We start from the raw sequence: 17,091 nt of genomic DNA, 5'->3' as shown, positions 1-17,091 counted from the left end.
TCATAACATTAATTTTTTGCAAGTTTTTTCCCAAGATTCGGTTGCGCATGTCTCTGTCTCTTTTATTATACGTTACACCTCCTGTCATGAGAAAGCGCCCAGATTGTTGCACAAGAGAGCAATATCACATTTGAGCGGAGCACGGGGTACAGAGGAACTTCATTAAGCCCATTACGCGTTCTTAATGATTCCTACGATTAATCCGCTTAATTGGAAGCGAGCAATCTGTGAATACATCAAGGCTTTCGTTGAAGGTACTCCAAGCTTCAACCATAAATGTGGTACAATACTCACTTTTATGGAACGGTAGAGTTTTCGATGACTGACAATGTGATCCCCGTTCTCAGCACCTGTAAAATAGCCGGTTATTAAGAAAATAGTATCCGAAAGCGGAATATATTAATTATATTAATTTAAATTATACCAGTTTGAAAATTTGAACAGTTTCTGTACATTTTGTATAACGCGTCAGAATAAATCGGATATTTCATTGGATGCGTTTCTGCAGACACTGTAGACATTACAATGCAAAAATATTCAGGGAGGTCGACCTGAGCTCTCTGGCTCATCAAAAGGAAAGTCCCCCGTTTGCAGCTTCGTTGCAAATTCTGCCTGCAGATAAACGGGCATGTTGACTCTGGGGCAATCGTGAGTCCTGGGACGACTTCATCTCAATTACATTGCGACTGTTCGAACTTAATTAAAATCAATAGTAAATAACAGTAATCAATACCTACAAGATATGCAGATAAAGTGTCTCCGATGTCGCAGCGGTTTAGACGGCACACAAAAAATGGGAGGCGATTTTCAAGTTATACATAATTACGAGCAATAAAGTATTCTTTATGTAATTGCGTCCAATATGCGTCAACCAAGTCTGATGGCTATCCGTTGACAGAACAAACAAACAAACACAAACGACCAAGAAGAAGAAGAAGCACAACATCCGCGTGCAGCCCACACCGTTCCAGCATTTGCCCCGTGCTATGCGCCACTGCGGAGGAAGACGAAGGAGAAGAAGCAGCATTTCGATTCTCGGGCTAGCTGTTGGGTTCATCCTTTCAAGACCTCTTAAGAACCTAACATGGAGCGCGATCAGTCGATGCCAGAAGGCAGCCACGACGTCGACGACAGCTCAGGAATCGTCCTGGACCTCGCTGTCACGTGCGGCGGACTTAAGGAGACGCCCGCCAGACCCCGAAAGGACATCGTAATCGTATTTCTGGTCCGCGCCGCAGGGACGGCGGAGTTCTGCGAGGAAAGTCGCTCCAACGGCAGCAGCGGTGGCGGAACGAGTCCAGGGGCGCACTTCAGGACAGTCTACCGCTTCGGCGAAACTCAAATCCTCAGGTTCGAAGTGTACTGTCAGTACAAGGGCGCTAGGGGACCAGAATTTCTAGGCAGAGCCGAATGCACGCCGCTGGACGTGGTCGTTTGCCTAAGTTCTCAATTCAGGATGAAGCTGTTCAACGAAGACGAAAACAAGCAGGTCGGTACGCTCACTATTGTACCGACGGCGACGAATTTGCCTACGGGTTACTCTGTGCTCGAGTTTTCGGGGACCAGTGTGCCCTTGAAGGAAGTGTTCAAGACTGCAGACCCCATGTTGGAGTTGTGGAAGGTGGAGAAAGGAGGTCGCGCAACCCTGATGTACACGACGGAGGTCGTCAACAACAACGCGAATCCCACGTGGAAGCCCCTCGTTGTAAACAAGGAAAAGCTGGGCGGGAACAACCCGAACGAAGCCGTCGAAATACGCGTCTTAGACGTTTCATTTTCTGGCGAGCGAAAAGTGCTGGGAAAATTCTGGACGTCTGTGAGACAGCTGGCGTCCGGCGCCGAAGGAGGCCTCACATTCGCCGTTCAAGAAACAGTCAAGGAGAAGGAAGAATCCGATAAAGAACCGATGCTGGTTCAACTTTTGCGGTACAGAGATTTTCCGTGGTTCTTCCTCGACTACATGAATGGAGACTTCCAGTTCAACTTCGCGGTTATCGTGGATGTCAGCTCGTCCAACGGAACTATGCATACGTTGAGGGGCAAACCGAACAGGTATAACCTGTATGAGAACGCCATTCGGGCGTTCAGCGACGTCATTCAGCAATACGACGAACAGCAGATGATTCCATTGGTAGGATTCGGAGCCAAAGTCCCGCCAAATTTTATGAACGAAAGCCTCATCTTTCTGAATGGTGCTGATAGCGTTCGATGTCGTGGAGTTAAAGGTCTACTAGAGGCCTACAGGACGAAGGTACCGCAACTGGAGCCAGCAGAGCCGTCTGAACTTTCACCAGCTCTTAACTATGCGGCCAAGCTGGCTAGGGACGCTTCAGACCCGCTCAAGTACTACGTCGTTTTAGTATTCACGGACGGTAAACTGGATTACACCTTATCAACATTGGACACACTTGTCGGTGCCTCATCGGCTCCGATGTCAGTTATCTTTGTCGGTATCGGCGACAACGAGCTCCCATTCTTCAAAGAGATAGAAGCGAAGAAACTGAGGCAAAGGACGCAGTCCAGGACAACCGCTGAACGCGACTTTGTCAGCACTGTGGCCATGAAGGACTACATGTCGTCGAAACGACTACATGACTTGCCGAAGGACGCCCTTTGTGATGTGCCTGATCACGTGATGCAGTTTTTAGCTTTGAATGACATTAAGCCGAAGGAGAAAAAGCCTCCTGTTGGAGACACAGCTGTACCGGTGCGTCCACCTTCTCGCTCAGGGAAGATATTGCGCAATAAAAAGTCCTGTCTGTCAGCTTAATCCAGGAAGGGAGTGTTATATTCTGCAATACGTTGCAACACAGCAATGAGCAAGGCTTTGAGCGATTATCTGACAACTTTAACGCCATCAAGTGTATCTGTGTTAGGAAAGCAGCTGCAGACGAGACAGGTAACAGACAGCGACGTTAGGTGTAGTGATAAGTACTTCCGTGTGCGGTGTCGTGTTGGGAGGATGCAGTCGTAATTAAGTCCCCTCGGCTTCCGGACTCATTCTAATCTTTGTTAACGAGGATATAAATAGGCTCCTGTACAGGTGATTTTCCGTAAAGCGTCTTTGCTGTCGACGAAATTCATTGATCCGGCACCTGCTTTACTAACACCCGTCCTTGCAGAGCCTGCATTGTGCCTGTGTGCTGTGCACAAAAGTACTGCAGTAGATTTACGTGCAGATTAACCAGCTGTACATAAATCTGCAGTACTTTTGCGCACAGCACGCACACACACACACAGCACTCGCACGTTTGCACAGGCGTTGCTTTACAAAGGGTTTCGGTTGGCATCTTTCAGTTTCCTGGTTGTGACACTTCGCCCGAAGTTAGGCCGGATAAATGTACAAGACGGCTATATGCATCTATGTGAACCCGCATTCCAACGCACAGCAACGCACTGCGGCTCCGGCATCGCGGCAGGCATCCCCGCCAGTGCGGCGACCGGGAGCGAGGTCACGTGCTTTCGAGAACCAATGGGAACAACCGACGCTCTGGCAACTCTGACGTCAGACCTTGACGCCAGAATGTGCTATGCAAGTAGACCACAGCTAGTGTGCCTGAATACTAGCTACCTCAGAGGGAGCTGGTATTCATGCACCCTAAGTCCAGGTGTATGCGCAGCTCTCCAGCTTCCCTCATTCCCCTATTGTCCCGACCTCATTGGTCCCTCTCCCAAATAAGGGGGCAACATTTCAAGGTGAGGCGCACGAGGCTTCTTCTGTGGACTCGTGCCGGTCTACGAATATCCCCTTATTGCTGGCTTGTGACTGGACGTGGTTTCTTCATCACGTGGTTTCTCCAAACATCATCCTCTCCACTGCGCAGAAACGGGGTATCTCTCTCGTCGACTACGACAGGTAGAAAAAAAAAACTCTCAATAATCTCGCTTGCGGTAAAGTGCGTGCGTCTATCAAAGTGTCAAAGCCCCTTTGAGCGCGCATTAGTGCATGCTGAGTAACCGGTAACCGATGCCTTCCTTGGAAGCGGCTCTGCAGTGTGGCACGATTAACACATGACAGCGACACACGTATAGCCTGTTTTCAGTAACACCCGCACGACATTTGCTGGACAGGCATAAGACTTCTTAGGGAGGATTATCCTGTCTTTGATAACAACCGCGTACACAAAAGCCCTTCAAGGATGATGGCTTGTTGCTGCGGCAACCGGTTTTCCCCAGTACTGCTAGGCTGTTTTTCTTTGCGTTCTTTCACCGTGTTGAGTTCGGTCGCTACTCAAATATAGCAAGAGGGCACACGTCACACGCATAAAAAACGCAGGCGAGTGGTCATGAGGTTGTTGAGATATGAGGTTGTTGGGGAAGCCATAGTGGCATCTTCTTAGAGTTGAAAAAGGGGGAGAGAGAAAGAATAGAGGTGGAATGAAAGCAAAAATGACGTTTCGGAGCTCTTCCTCAGATGAGTGGAGGAAGGAGATCACAGTAAACATTTGGAAGTTCACGCGATAAGGTTTTTATTGTTCGGACACATGGGAAAGGAGGGAGTATATGTATGTATATTATGAGAAATGAAAGATTGGCTAGACGAATGTTTGACTCGAAATTCCTTTAAAAAGAAATGCAAACAAATAAACGAGGAAAGGCGTTGAATGGGTAAGTGACCACATCGGAATTGTAATATAATAGATACCTGCAGACCAGTAGTGGGATAACTCGACTGCATTAGATGTTTCATGCCGGCACGAATGCAAGTAAGGTGAACGCCCTTGCTCCTGCGTGCTCCTTGTGAATGAATATGCGTGTGACAGTATTGTGACAGCATTTACTGATCATTTCACAGGATATATTATCCGGGAAAAAAAAATTTAAACAACGAAAATTAGCCGAGGCAAACATGAACGACACAGACACATAAGCCTTCAAATAAACCAGGAAAAAAAGATGTTCATGCCATGAATCGGAGGGTCTATAGGTTGTATTCCTGTCGCCAGCATCTTTTTCCTGAGTTATTTCAAGTTTTAGTTTGTGTTCGTATTATTTCGTGCCTAGCATTTCAACCTTTTCTAGTCAATACTATTCTTTATTTCGAACAGTTTGTGCCGCTCATGGCCACAGTTGCTTCGCGGCGCAAACACGGGATACAAAAAAAAAAAAACGGTTTGTAATTCAGGACAGCCGAACAGGTTATCTGTAATGAGAGTCCATGATTTCTCTTTTGCAACGCAAGCTTGCGATCCATCGCTAGGGGTCGTTTATGGCACATTTGTTTGCTCGGTACTCCTCGACAAGAGCTTCCATATAGTTTCCTCTCACGCGTGGAACGCGCTTATGCAACTTCTATCCCCACCATTGCTTACGAAATGCTGTGTGTGTGTTGTACGACAAAGTACGTCTGAAAGGGCCACTTTTACTGGAAGGCTGTGTTCTTCGTCATCGTTCCTATAGCAACCACGCGTACTCTCGCGCTCCGTGTCTCCTGCGACCAACTTCATGAGACAGGAAATTCCCAACTTGGATGGCTTCGAGAATACAGTTCATGACGTCGTCGTGCGACCGTAGAAAGCTGCAACATCTGAGCGACACTCACGATATCGTTTGTAGCCGGCCTTTTCTTACTTTGCTGTTCTGTGGAGGATTCTCACCAAAGGTCCCCAATTGTCGTTGTTTGTCTCTTATTTGTTTAGCGTTTGAACAACCTATACGGAATATACCCACCACTATAAGAAAATTGGCTCCTACGCAGTAGAAGCGACTTAGTAGATGCATCTTCGGCAGTAAGTTTTTGGCCACCTGGTGCGTCCTATAAAGCTAGGGTTGAACCTAATAAAATTAGTAATAGTTGATCTGATAAAAAAATAATAGTTGATCTGAGTCAGTGCCCGAAAGTGCTTTGACAGTGTTTCTAAGCGACGAAGCACGTTGTTGTCCTATAGAAAGAGTTTCGTAGCACAATACCTTACGCAAGAAATGTTTCTGATATCCTTGCGCTAGAACATTCCAAACTCCAAGAAATAATTCGTAAAAACAAAATAAGTTGCAAATTCTGTGTAACGCGCTGTATAGATCTACGTAAAATCTACTTAATTTAGACTCCTCTTAACACACACACGGAGTTGTGAAATATTGCTGTGACAGTGCACGCAACTGTAGCTAGTAGTGCATGTGTGTAGTTAGTGCATGCACCGCTGCATATTCCTATGTTGCGTCCTTTGTAAGGTTAAGAAACAATGGGCCATTCATTACAGAACCGGTTCCTTCGCGATGATCCTTTTGTGCATACCTAGCAAGTGCTTGATTTTTGCGCTGAATCTGCCCGACGGGTTTCTTGTCTGCTCTGTCTTACCCTTGCGCAGGAAAGACAGAAGCAAGATTAGATGATAATGCCCCGGCTGCCTAATTCAATTACCTTTCTTTGGCTCGTGTCTCACTTGCAGTTTGCCATTTCCTTCTACTAAAATTTGCAAGAGGCGCAAGCTGCACTTGCACAGGCGAACGTGAAATGTGCGCAACGAATAACGCGAAAGTTCTAAAAAGTGGCAGTTGTTAAAAAAAAGCTAGACAGCGGCAGGAATTGACCTCTTTCACATTCGCGTCGTCTTTCAGCTTCTGCAAACTATTTGGTTACTGGCGCTGCAAACAGCAACAAGTGAAAGTAATGAAAGCCCTCTGCGCATTTTTAAAAGACAGCAGTATCGTCAACCCCTATTAAGCCTGATGTGAAAATGAGAGAATGAAGGAAACGATGACCTCATGGCAGAGCGTCGCACGTTCAAGACACATCTTCACGCTACGCTGGAGCTTAAAAGAAATGGAGCTGCAGGTGCCCACCAGGGAGACCACATAGCTCCAGACACCATCCAGTTAGATGAAGAAGAAGAAGAAGACGTAGTATCCTTGCGGCTCTGCAGCGAACCACCTTCGGCGCGCGCCAAAACAAACACACTGGTATTACACACTGCCACTCTTACGCATCTACACTTTTTAGACCTAATGTTTTTTCTTTTTTCAAGTGTTTTGGAGTAGCCGGCTCCTGTGTTTAGTATTGTTTATTGTTTATTGAAGTATGGAATTAAAATGACTAAATACAAAGCTTAGGGATGAAATTATGGGTGTCATTAGCACAGGCTAGTAGGAGCCACCATCTCCATATTTTTCTTTCCTAACTCCAACTCCAACCGCCAGTCGTCTTCTTGATATGTGTTTCCGAAGATTCAGCCATAACTTTATGACTTGCTACCCCAGTCAAAATGGAAAGGGAGACATCACTACACGTTGAATAATCAATGATCGCATATTGAGAGTGTTGCATACGAGAAGATGGTGGATGCCACGCAGACGGGAAAGCAGATTCACATGTTTTCGCTAGCGCGAGTATTTTGCGCGTTTAAAGCGTGCAAATGCGCTTTACGTTCGCCGTCTCCGACGAATATGTTTCGCAACGTGATCAGTGCACAAGCAACAGTTTGAAGCATGCTGGCGCCTAACGCTGTGCCTCGAAGGCGTTATGCGCTCCAGTACGCCAATCACAGCCATATTCGGGTATGTCGGCGGACTTAACTTGTAGGAGTTAAGGTATACATGTCATTTATGTTTTATGAATACGTACAGAGAAGCATAAACAAACCAGAAGGTTCTCGTGTCTTTCATAAGCAGCCTAAAGAGGCTCTTCAAATCCTTCAGTCTTGTTCACATCGGAGTGCCTCCATTGCAACAACTGGCTAAACTGGGTAATTCGAGTAATAACTCGGTAATCTGCGTCTCTCTGAAGGTCAGTGAGTTTACAATTCCGAAGTCTTTTCTGAATGATTTTTGATGTTTGGTGTCACATACTAAATTTTTAATCAACCTACGCCGTTTGTTTAATTGCTCCATCAACAATTGTGTAATCGTCTGTTTCAGTTAACTCGAAAGTGAATTACTGCGACATTGGAAAATAACCATTATAGGCCGAGCAAAACTTTTCTAAATGACTTCGGATATTCGGTACCGTTACCTAACGTTTTGTCAGCTCTCTCTTTCTTTTTTCTACTGTCGGGGAAGCACGATTTTTTAAAATCTGTAGAATCATCAAGCACGTGTTGTCTAGAGTGAATTTTCCGGTGCCTGACCCGAAAAAAAAAAAGAAGAAAAGAAACACATACGCTGTATATTCAAAAAGTACCAAATAGAAATAAACTAGTGTAATAATAATAATAATAATTTCATTTTTCATTGCATTACATTTTATTCATCATCATCAATAATAGTAGTAATAATAATAATAATAACGAAAACCATACTTTCACCGCGCACAGCGCCATAGGAACGTGGCATGTGAAACTTAAGATAAGAAGCCAAGACAGGAACACGGCATTTCTGCGAGACTCACGCATTTCTTCTGGTGTATTTTTGGCCCTATGTAGCAGCCAGCTATAGCAGGAATGGTGGCGCCCTTTTATTGCCCCCACCTACGCGGCGAAATCTCAGTATCGGAAGCCATTTATTTGCCCGTGTTGACCAAATATAGTTTGCCTTTGGGGAAATAGCTATAAAAAAAGGACGAGCAGGGGATGAAACAAGGAGATGCACTTTTGCACGATTCCAACCCTAGAAGAAAACAGCGAGATGAAGAATGGAACGTGCACAGAAAGCTGAGTAGATTTCCCGTTAAGCCATCTTTCGTTTCTTCGATTTCTTCGTACGTAAAGCGATACATCTGGGCTTCACTGAAGTATGTTGCCCTCATGCATTCGAGGAAGCCCAAGAATGGGGGAGACGTAGGGAGATAATGATAGAGCTCTATTTGGCCTACTCTTTAGCATGACGATGACACCACAGACAATAAATTGGAGCTGATCGAGTTACAGTAAAGGTGCTGAAGTCTTCGTATTCTTAGCAACTATCGCTAAATTACGACCGCTAGCTCGCCCAGGATAAAACTTAACACTCCTCCTGCCTCTTTCACGCGACAATTTCATTTAAAACGGCAATAGTAGGCTTAACTGCAAAATAAGTGATAACCTGCTAGAAGGAAGAGCAAACCGAATGGAGGTCACCGCCGGAAATGACGCCATCTGACTGAGATGAATAATAATTCGGGGCTTTACGTCGCGAGACGACTGTGATGTGAGATGAAAGAAAAGTCGCTATTTGTATTCCACGCCCTATGCAAGTGGATCTCTTGCGACTTTAGCGACTTATATCCTAATACCTTTACATAATGTACAAGTACTTGCGTGTACGAGAAAGAGAAATATAAAGTAGAATTAACCTCCTTCGATTCCCCCGCAATAAACCCATCATCCGGACGGTGTTGTTTGATCTTAATCATCAAAAGTTATTCGATCGCGCGTTCTGCTACTTGAAACGTTGTTGATAAAGCTGAAGTAGCTGAGGCCATAGCCAAGACAAGCCTTCCGGGATTCTTGCGTATGATGGAATATGTTACCGAGCGTGTTTCGCTATTTTGCAATGTGCATCTACACTGGGAAATCCGACGCAAACCAAAAAACTCATCTGCAACAACATTTGCATATGTACGCGCTTATACACGAGCATAAATACGTGCTCTCTCATTACCCGTCGTTCATCACTGACTAAACCTCGAACGCGTAAAGTCTGCATATTTCCTCAACCCTTCTGGGGCTTAGGAGCGTGGGCTTGTGTGTTCCTGCGGTTACGAAGATTGAACGTTGAGCCTCATTCAAATTCTGTCGGGCTGTGCTCTGTATGCAAACTCTGTCCACGTTGCGTCAGATATTTCCGTGCTGACGGAGAAAACAAGTGAGTGTTTTTGTTTCTTTTTCCTAACATCCACGGGGAGAGCGTTCCGTAATCACCGCTGCTTTCCTCGTTTCGGATGCGGAGGACTGACGGGCATGCCGTTCATCTGTAAGCATCAGAGTACTCATAATGTACTGTTTGCATATACTTTGATCTCGTCCTAACATGAGGGTTTGTCTTGACGTGGAAAGCTGACGAAGGGTTTATCGGGAAGTAATGGCAGACAAGAACAACTTCATTTTGAGATGATGAATGGGGAGTTCTCTACCCCATTGCTGGTGGTGATGTGGGGGAACGAAATAATGAACCGCGTCACAATAAGGATGGAAGTCCTAGGGTGTCCAAAAATGTTAAAAGAGCTTTACATACATACATACTTTTACATACACACATACTTTATTGTGGTGTCTGCAAACAGAAAAAGCCTAGAACTGCAGTGCACCCTAATTAGTGGAGTGGAGAGCGTGAGTGGAGAGCGTTGGTGGGCTGGATTTGGCCAGGGACCAAGCAATTTTGAGAGAGAGGGGAATGGGGCGAGAGTCCAGCTGATTAAGAGACCCGGAGAGTGTGGTGCGGGAAGGTTGGTAATCCAGGGACAAGATTTTATCTGTCTCGAATAGTGGAGAGAACAAAAGAGCATTTTAGCATCCGTTTATTCCGGAGATACAGATGTTACGTTAAGACGTGAGGAGAACCCCGTTGTAGACAGTAAGGAATTTCAGTAGATGTATAGAATGTGTTGGTATCGAAAACATAACCGTTCGCATTCCAATGGATACAACAGAGAACGCTCGTGGGTGACAATTTATGTCCATGGCCACAATCACGTGTGTATGTTGAGAGCCTCAACCCCCGAATGAATCAAACCCCGGCGTCGGCTGTGCTGTTTTTTTTTTTTTTTTGCTCCGTTTTTTTTCCGAGATTTTCCTCAGACGCTGTCAGACATATGTCGGCACAGTTCCCTTAGAAGTAGGCCCAGGACGTACATTCCCCCAGAGCGTAACATCATCATCATCATCACCGCGCGTGACAATCCGCCTTTTCAGAAAGAGCATGCCACACCGCGCGGCTAACTGGCGAAATAGAATGGTTGTCAATCATGGCGTGAACTAAAACCACGTGCGTGTGTGTCTCTGTTTGTCATAAAGGCCTAACTGGAGCGTCCAGGATGCAACATCGTACCTGGGGGATACTTATCTGTCCCCACAGGCCGGAACAAGGTTATTACCTGTGTTCTGTGCCCCAGCAGTGAGCAAATACTGGACTTCTTCTGCTGCTGTAGGTTCAGTCGTTTGCCCGGAAACCGAAGAAAGCCAAAATTATCCTTCTTGTTGTACTTTGCTTTGCAACTGGTGAACGAACATGCTACTAAAATCTTTATCGAAAAGTCTTCCGCACCATAGGTTCACAAAATGTTGCCCCTTACAGCAAAAAATGTGCAACCCGATACCATGTGCATAAGTGATGGCAGACGACGAATGACAACCAAAGTGTTTCGCCGAAGTCTCGATAGGATGCGCCACCGTCTCGCGCATGCTCCGTTAACATTTTAGGAAATGGCGGATACCCCGGGTGCAGCGAGGGGGGATATATTTATTACAACAAAGAAAAAGTGAGAAAAGGTCAGCCAAACGGGACGTCAGCTTGCTTGCAGCGAGGGTTATTTGTCAGGCATAGCAGAGTAAGCCAATAAAGCCAGGTAAGATAATAAAATATTCCGTGGCACAGCGCGGCAGTTTGACCTTTCGCAAGAAGCTGTCACAAGCAGCAGCTTCCCGGTGGTGTTATGGTGTACCGAGCCATGCGAAGCGCATACGTTTGCGCAACAGTTTCGTACATAGCGGCTAATTAAAATATTGCATACTAGATTGGATAGTTTCATCTATTAGTCTGGAGGAGCGTTGTTTCGAGCTCCCAACGAACCTGACTCATAATATGTCCAGATGACGTTGTAGTGGACGAGGTAATTAAACGTCGAAGGACGAACACAACACAAAGCCTCAACACAAAGTTGCACGATGACAGTTGAAGAGAATGAAAGGGATGCCTCTCGCCACGAGTGTGTTCGTCAGTGTAAATGTGGAAATGAGTGGCAACAATGTAAGAGATAATGTGTCTAGGGTGAGTGCGTTTCCCCGTGGTTTCCCGGTGTGGCTTGGTACATTCAAGAGAGGTTAGCTAGCATGGTGTAATTGGGGTGCGTATCTGACCTTGCAATCAGCAATGTGGGTTCTTTCCTTCAACTGCCACCAATTTTATTTCCAGATGGTTGGACGTGGTGCACTCGCCACACATTTATTACTTACTTGCAAAGCACAAGTTTGCACTCTCACGGTTGAAAGTCGTTTACCGATATCGGTCGGAAAGTTATATAACTCCGGGAAGAGTCGTAGTTTGAACTCCTCGAGGCCCGCAACACTTTTTGGAACAGCAGCGAATGCACTCAGATTCCGCATCGACACCGGGAAGCAACTGTCGCAATGAGGGAGGTACAGACGGGGAAAGATCGCCACACGACATCAGGAAAGAGTAGCAGAGAAGGTTAACCTCCAGGGAAAGCCTCAGACAGCTCAGCCCGTGGTAGGATTCGAACCCCCCACCTCACAATCTTCAGCATGACCTTAGAGGTGCCACCAACGAGCAGACCCGCTGTTACGAAGGCACGAAGACTTTCGTGCGCATGCGCAGAGCTCTACCGCGGCTTCGTCGCTTTCTGTGTTCGTAAGCATTTATTGCGTTGCTAAGGGCAAGAAAACAGACATGAACACAGTCGGAAAGCGTGCTTCCCCGCAAACACAATCTTACTGTGGCAGAGCACGCTTTACAGGAAGAGCCTTTAATTCGTTTGCAGGCAGCGGTGCGTAGCAGAGCTGTAGTCGTGACGATGCCCACTCGGGTTTGGTCAATAACGGCAACCCAATTTCAACATTACCCCCCCCCCCCCCGCTACTCCACACTGGAGTTCCAATCGTGTTCATCTCCGTAGCGTGAGTGCAGTGGGAAAAAAATCTGAGCATTTTCTTGCAGAAATGGGGAATGAAAACTATTGAGCACGGCGCGTGTTCGTCGCATGTTGGTAGAATGGGATTCGTAATGTAAACAGAATTTATGGCTTTGCGCGTTTACTTAAGAATATAGCTACGTGTGTAGGTATGTTAAAATACCAGCCCTGTCACATACAGTCGAACCTGTTAATATGGCACTCGTTAATACGACATTCCCGCTTTATGACCCTTTTTCTCGGGAACCGCTCCCTCCCAATGGCCTGCGCATGTAACTTTTGTTCGTTATTATGACATTTCCTTAATATGACATTTTGCTAATATGACATTTCCTTAATATGACATTTTGCTAATATGACATTTCATTTATATGGTAATGGCTGCTATTTTCAGCACAACTAGGGGCGAACATGTGTGCTTTACCCTCGTTACTACGACCGTAGGTCAATCAACCGTCGGTTCCCCTGCCCTACGAGTATAACGGCCAAAACGCAGGCCCGCTTTCGAGGTGACTCATGATGCCCTTGTCTGAAGTGCCTAAAAGAGCAGCGTCCTTGGTCATATGGTCAGAGTGAGCTGCTGCAGTCATACGGCATTCATCAAACATGTCTGAGAACAAGGGCAAATGAACGGAGCTGACTGCCGGAATGAAGAAGCCGATATGCGTCAGATTGACAACAACAATTATATTTTGACGATGAAGTGGGCCGGTTTTCCACTCTAGGTGTGCATGGAACGCTACCCCATAGCTAGGGGTCTAGATTGAGAATTACACTACGCAAACGTATTCATCCAACTGTTTCAAAAACTAAAATCTTACACATTCTTTGAAAATGCCTCATTATGCCAGTTTGCATAATTTTCTACTTTTCGAAGCTTACGTAAAGGGCTAGGTGCGACTCGTAACACGTGCTGTTCGTTAATATGACCAAAATCTGCGGGAACGGCCGTGGTCGTATTAACGAGTTTCGACTGTACAGAGTTCAGCCGAATTTTAAGACGCTGGCCTTGTTTTGGGCGAACCGTTTGAAAGTACGAAACTCCTGGGGATTGAAGGTTGACCCATGCTCAGTCTGTTGCAACAACCACTAATGTAAGAGCGCCATTTTGGTATCTTTCAAAAACACGTACGGAAGTCATTAACACCGTTGAGCAAATATACGCGGGAAACGTATGCTGGACCATAAATATCGCCATCTTTTTCTTAGACGTTCTCGGCTACAAAGCCTAACCGAAGGAATTACAGCTCTCCCGAATTTACGAGGGGCGTTCAATTACGCTAAGGGTAGAGTGCGGCGTTATACAACCCATTTAGGGCTACAAAGTACAGGGTAACAACGTCGTTTAGCGGTCAACGGCCCAATAGAGCCATCGCAGGCATAACGCTGATAGTAGCCTCATTTCAAATACTTCGTTGCAGACTAAAGATAAAAAAACTGAGTCTGTGGGCGGTTCCGTTAAGATTGATGGGCATCACGTTCATAACATGATAATAATAGTAATTAGTGGTTTTACATCGTCAGACAAGTGCATTTATAACATAAGTCTATCTACGATGTAATGGCGTTGTGATTCGTCAAACGCACATATGAGAAAGTCAAATAAATGTTCGATTGATACACAAAACATTGCACCCCGGAAACACCTTTTCTTGCATGTCCCAGAACGTGGAATCTTGGGAATACGTCAAACTAAATATTTCAGAAGAAGAAGTCCCAAGGTAGAAGTAACTAGCAGTAGTCGTAGAGTTCGAAATATCATCGTCTTCGTGTTTGAGTGTGTTTCGTTTTTCTAAATGAATTACTAAAGTTATAAATAAAATAGAGCGCTCGGTTCCCCTTTCCATTGCTATCTCTCCTCTGTACGATATAAATTATAAACTCTCACTACATGCGTTCAACCTTCCCGCGATGAACTCGCTACGCCCCCCCCCCCCCCCCCCCTCGGGCTTCCTCTTGGAAAAAGTTCCGAAATACGAGCGACCGCATATGAAAGTTTAATGATCGTTGACGCTGTAAACAACGCGTTCAAACGGCTCTCAAATACCTTTACAGGCGCTTGATTTCCGCGTTGAGCCATAAAGGATTCCGTCGTAAATATCCAATGAAAAATCGGAAACGACGCAATACGTCCAAGAGCAAATAAACGCTCATCGGCAGACATTGGAGCCCTTTATTCTCTGCTTGCTTCAAGTAGGTGCGCGAAATCGGTCTGATTGGATGAGATGACGAGGACGGGAAAAGCAGTTATGGAGCTTATGAAACCGAAACAATAGAAGAACTGATCCTGCCCGTCTTGTCGTTGTTAGGATGAGAAAAATAACTTCCAAGCAGCGGTAACAATGACGGTCAGGAAAATGGTTTTCCCAGTTGGCACTCAAAACATTGTCGGATCTACAGAAGACAGCGGGCTTATGCAGCTGTCAAACGGGGAATCTTAAGGGCCATTGGAACAAACGGTGATTCAACGTGCACATTACATACGCATTACTGACGCCAGCGCCATGACCGACAGGATATAGCGTCCGCTCACTGCATGAATGATGCTCCAGGGTCGCGCCTAATACTGGGATGGTGCCCGATTCAAAGTCCAGCATCGGCTGCGCAGTGTTGGGCGTTCCTGAGCTTTCCGGTGAATTTTCCAGGCGGATGTTGATAATATAGTTGCCCCTGAAGTCGACCCTGGACGCATACTAGTGTTCCTCGTCCTGTCTTCTACTACACTGTTAAAACAGAACTTCACCGCATAGCACGCTCCTAGCCAACCGTCATTCCGAATGATATCATTCTGTGTCCTGATTTGTTCAAAACAGGGGGGAGGTGCCTATCTGGGACAAGATAATCTGGGACAAGATAATCTGTCCCAGATAGGCGCCTCCTGCCTGTTTTGAACAAATCAATGCACATAATGATATCATTCGGAATGATGGTTGGCTAGGAGCGTGCTATGCGGTGAAGTTCTGTTTTAACAGTGTACTTACTGTTGTCCTCTTTCAACCTGGCCATCGTGTAGTGTGTTTCGCGGAGCAACGCGGAGTAAAAGTAGACAGAATATATTATGCGCACGTAGTTCATTTCCGCAGAAATGTGCTCCAATCACAAAAGGGGGTGGTGCTAATGAAAGAGCTCGCCGTTGTCGGCCTCACAAATGTGGGCAACGTCACGACTTAACGCTCCGGGAGAATGTGCGTCCTGGGTCGACTTCTAAGGGAACTGTACCGACATATATCTGACAGCGTCTGAGAAAACACCCAGGAAAAACCCCAGACAGCACAGCCGGCACAAAGGGGGTAATGGTGGGATAGGCTCGACGTTGTTGACCGCACAGAAGTGGGCGTCGGCACAAAGGGGATAGTCTGTCTGCGACGCACACAACGAATCGCAGGAAGCTGACAGTTGCGGTGGTGATCGCTTCTTGCGATTGGTCACACCCACTTGGACAGTGACACGAATAGACAAGGATTAATCTCTACTACTGCGTAACTCAGGAATGGCGAATACTTCGAAGTAACACAGTGTTGTCTAAAAAGCATGTACATTCCACCCAGCAGACAGAAATGAACATCTGCCGAGTCAGGAGCATCCCGGGTGAACAAAGTTGACGTCTTCTCTGGACTAGCTCGTGTGTACAGATCACGGACGCCTTTTGGGACTCAGCTCGTGTTGAGGGTTAATTACAACTGGGATCGTCAGCAAATGAGATTTTCTCCCCATCAGCCTCGATCACATATGTACATATACTTACGACGTGAGCATATGAGACCGTACTATACGTGGAACGTGATCGACAATATATTATCGATATCTGTTTCTTTTTCTTTTTTTGTGTGTGGCAAAGGGAGAGTCAACATGTTCTCTTAGCAGACGGCAGAATGGAAAGGATATTGATTGGGTAAATAGAAGTAGCAAAACACAGACGCAAGAAATGTGGATCCAATTGATGAAACAGCGAACAAAGTTATACCATATATGTATATAATGTAGTTATATAGTATGTATATTATACAAGGTTATAACAAACCGATATTGGGAAAGTGCAGTTTGCGATCTGCGCTTCGAAAAAAAAAAAAAAGTCTTATCTCCTTGTTTCAGTGTTGCTGAAGAGAAAAGAATCAAGCAAAATATTATTGCTGCACGGTGCTATATCGCTGCACAATTCAGCTGACAAAACGCCATGGCAAATCAGTAATGCGCGAAGCGGTGAAACCTGAAAGGTGCTGCCCCATCGTGCAGCGGTGACGTCAAGACAAGGTGAACTCTGATATGCCACTGAAAGTTCGCATGTTACTGAGACGTTTATGTTTAGCGGGTAAGCAGTTCCACCACCACCATCACCTTGATTGGTAAATAAAGTCAATAATTTGGAGTAGATT

General features: G+C 45.8%; 2 protein-coding genes across 3 annotated transcripts in view; one reads left to right on the top strand and one right to left on the bottom strand.

Moving 5' to 3' along the window:
* Positions 1-17,091, bottom strand: part of LOC135401734 (synaptotagmin-5-like) — a 188,761-nt gene that overhangs the window by 87,150 nt on the left and 84,520 nt on the right. For both annotated transcript variants that reach the window (XM_064634289.1, XM_064634290.1), the window contains exon 2: positions 295-350. The gene's annotated coding sequence lies outside the window, so the exon portion shown is untranslated. The remainder of the gene's footprint in view (positions 1-294; positions 351-17,091) is intronic.
* On the top strand, positions 1,085-2,770 carry LOC135400667 (copine-8-like). The gene has a single exon (XM_064632497.1). It carries the CDS (start codon positions 1,085-1,087, stop codon positions 2,768-2,770), a length of 1,686 nt encoding a protein of 561 aa, XP_064488567.1.

Source organism: Ornithodoros turicata, chromosome 7, assembly GCF_037126465.1.
Source record: "Ornithodoros turicata isolate Travis chromosome 7, ASM3712646v1, whole genome shotgun sequence".
NCBI lineage: Eukaryota > Metazoa > Arthropoda > Arachnida > Ixodida > Argasidae > Ornithodoros > Ornithodoros turicata.
Note: the sequence above shows the minus strand (reverse complement) of the source record. Positions and strands in the feature narration are given on the sequence as shown.

Bases quoted from the DNA above. Each gene is read 5' to 3' on its own strand.
- LOC135400667 (XM_064632497.1), top strand. From the start codon at position 1,085: ATGGAGCGCGATCAGTCGATGCCAGAAGGCAGCCACGACGTCGACGAC.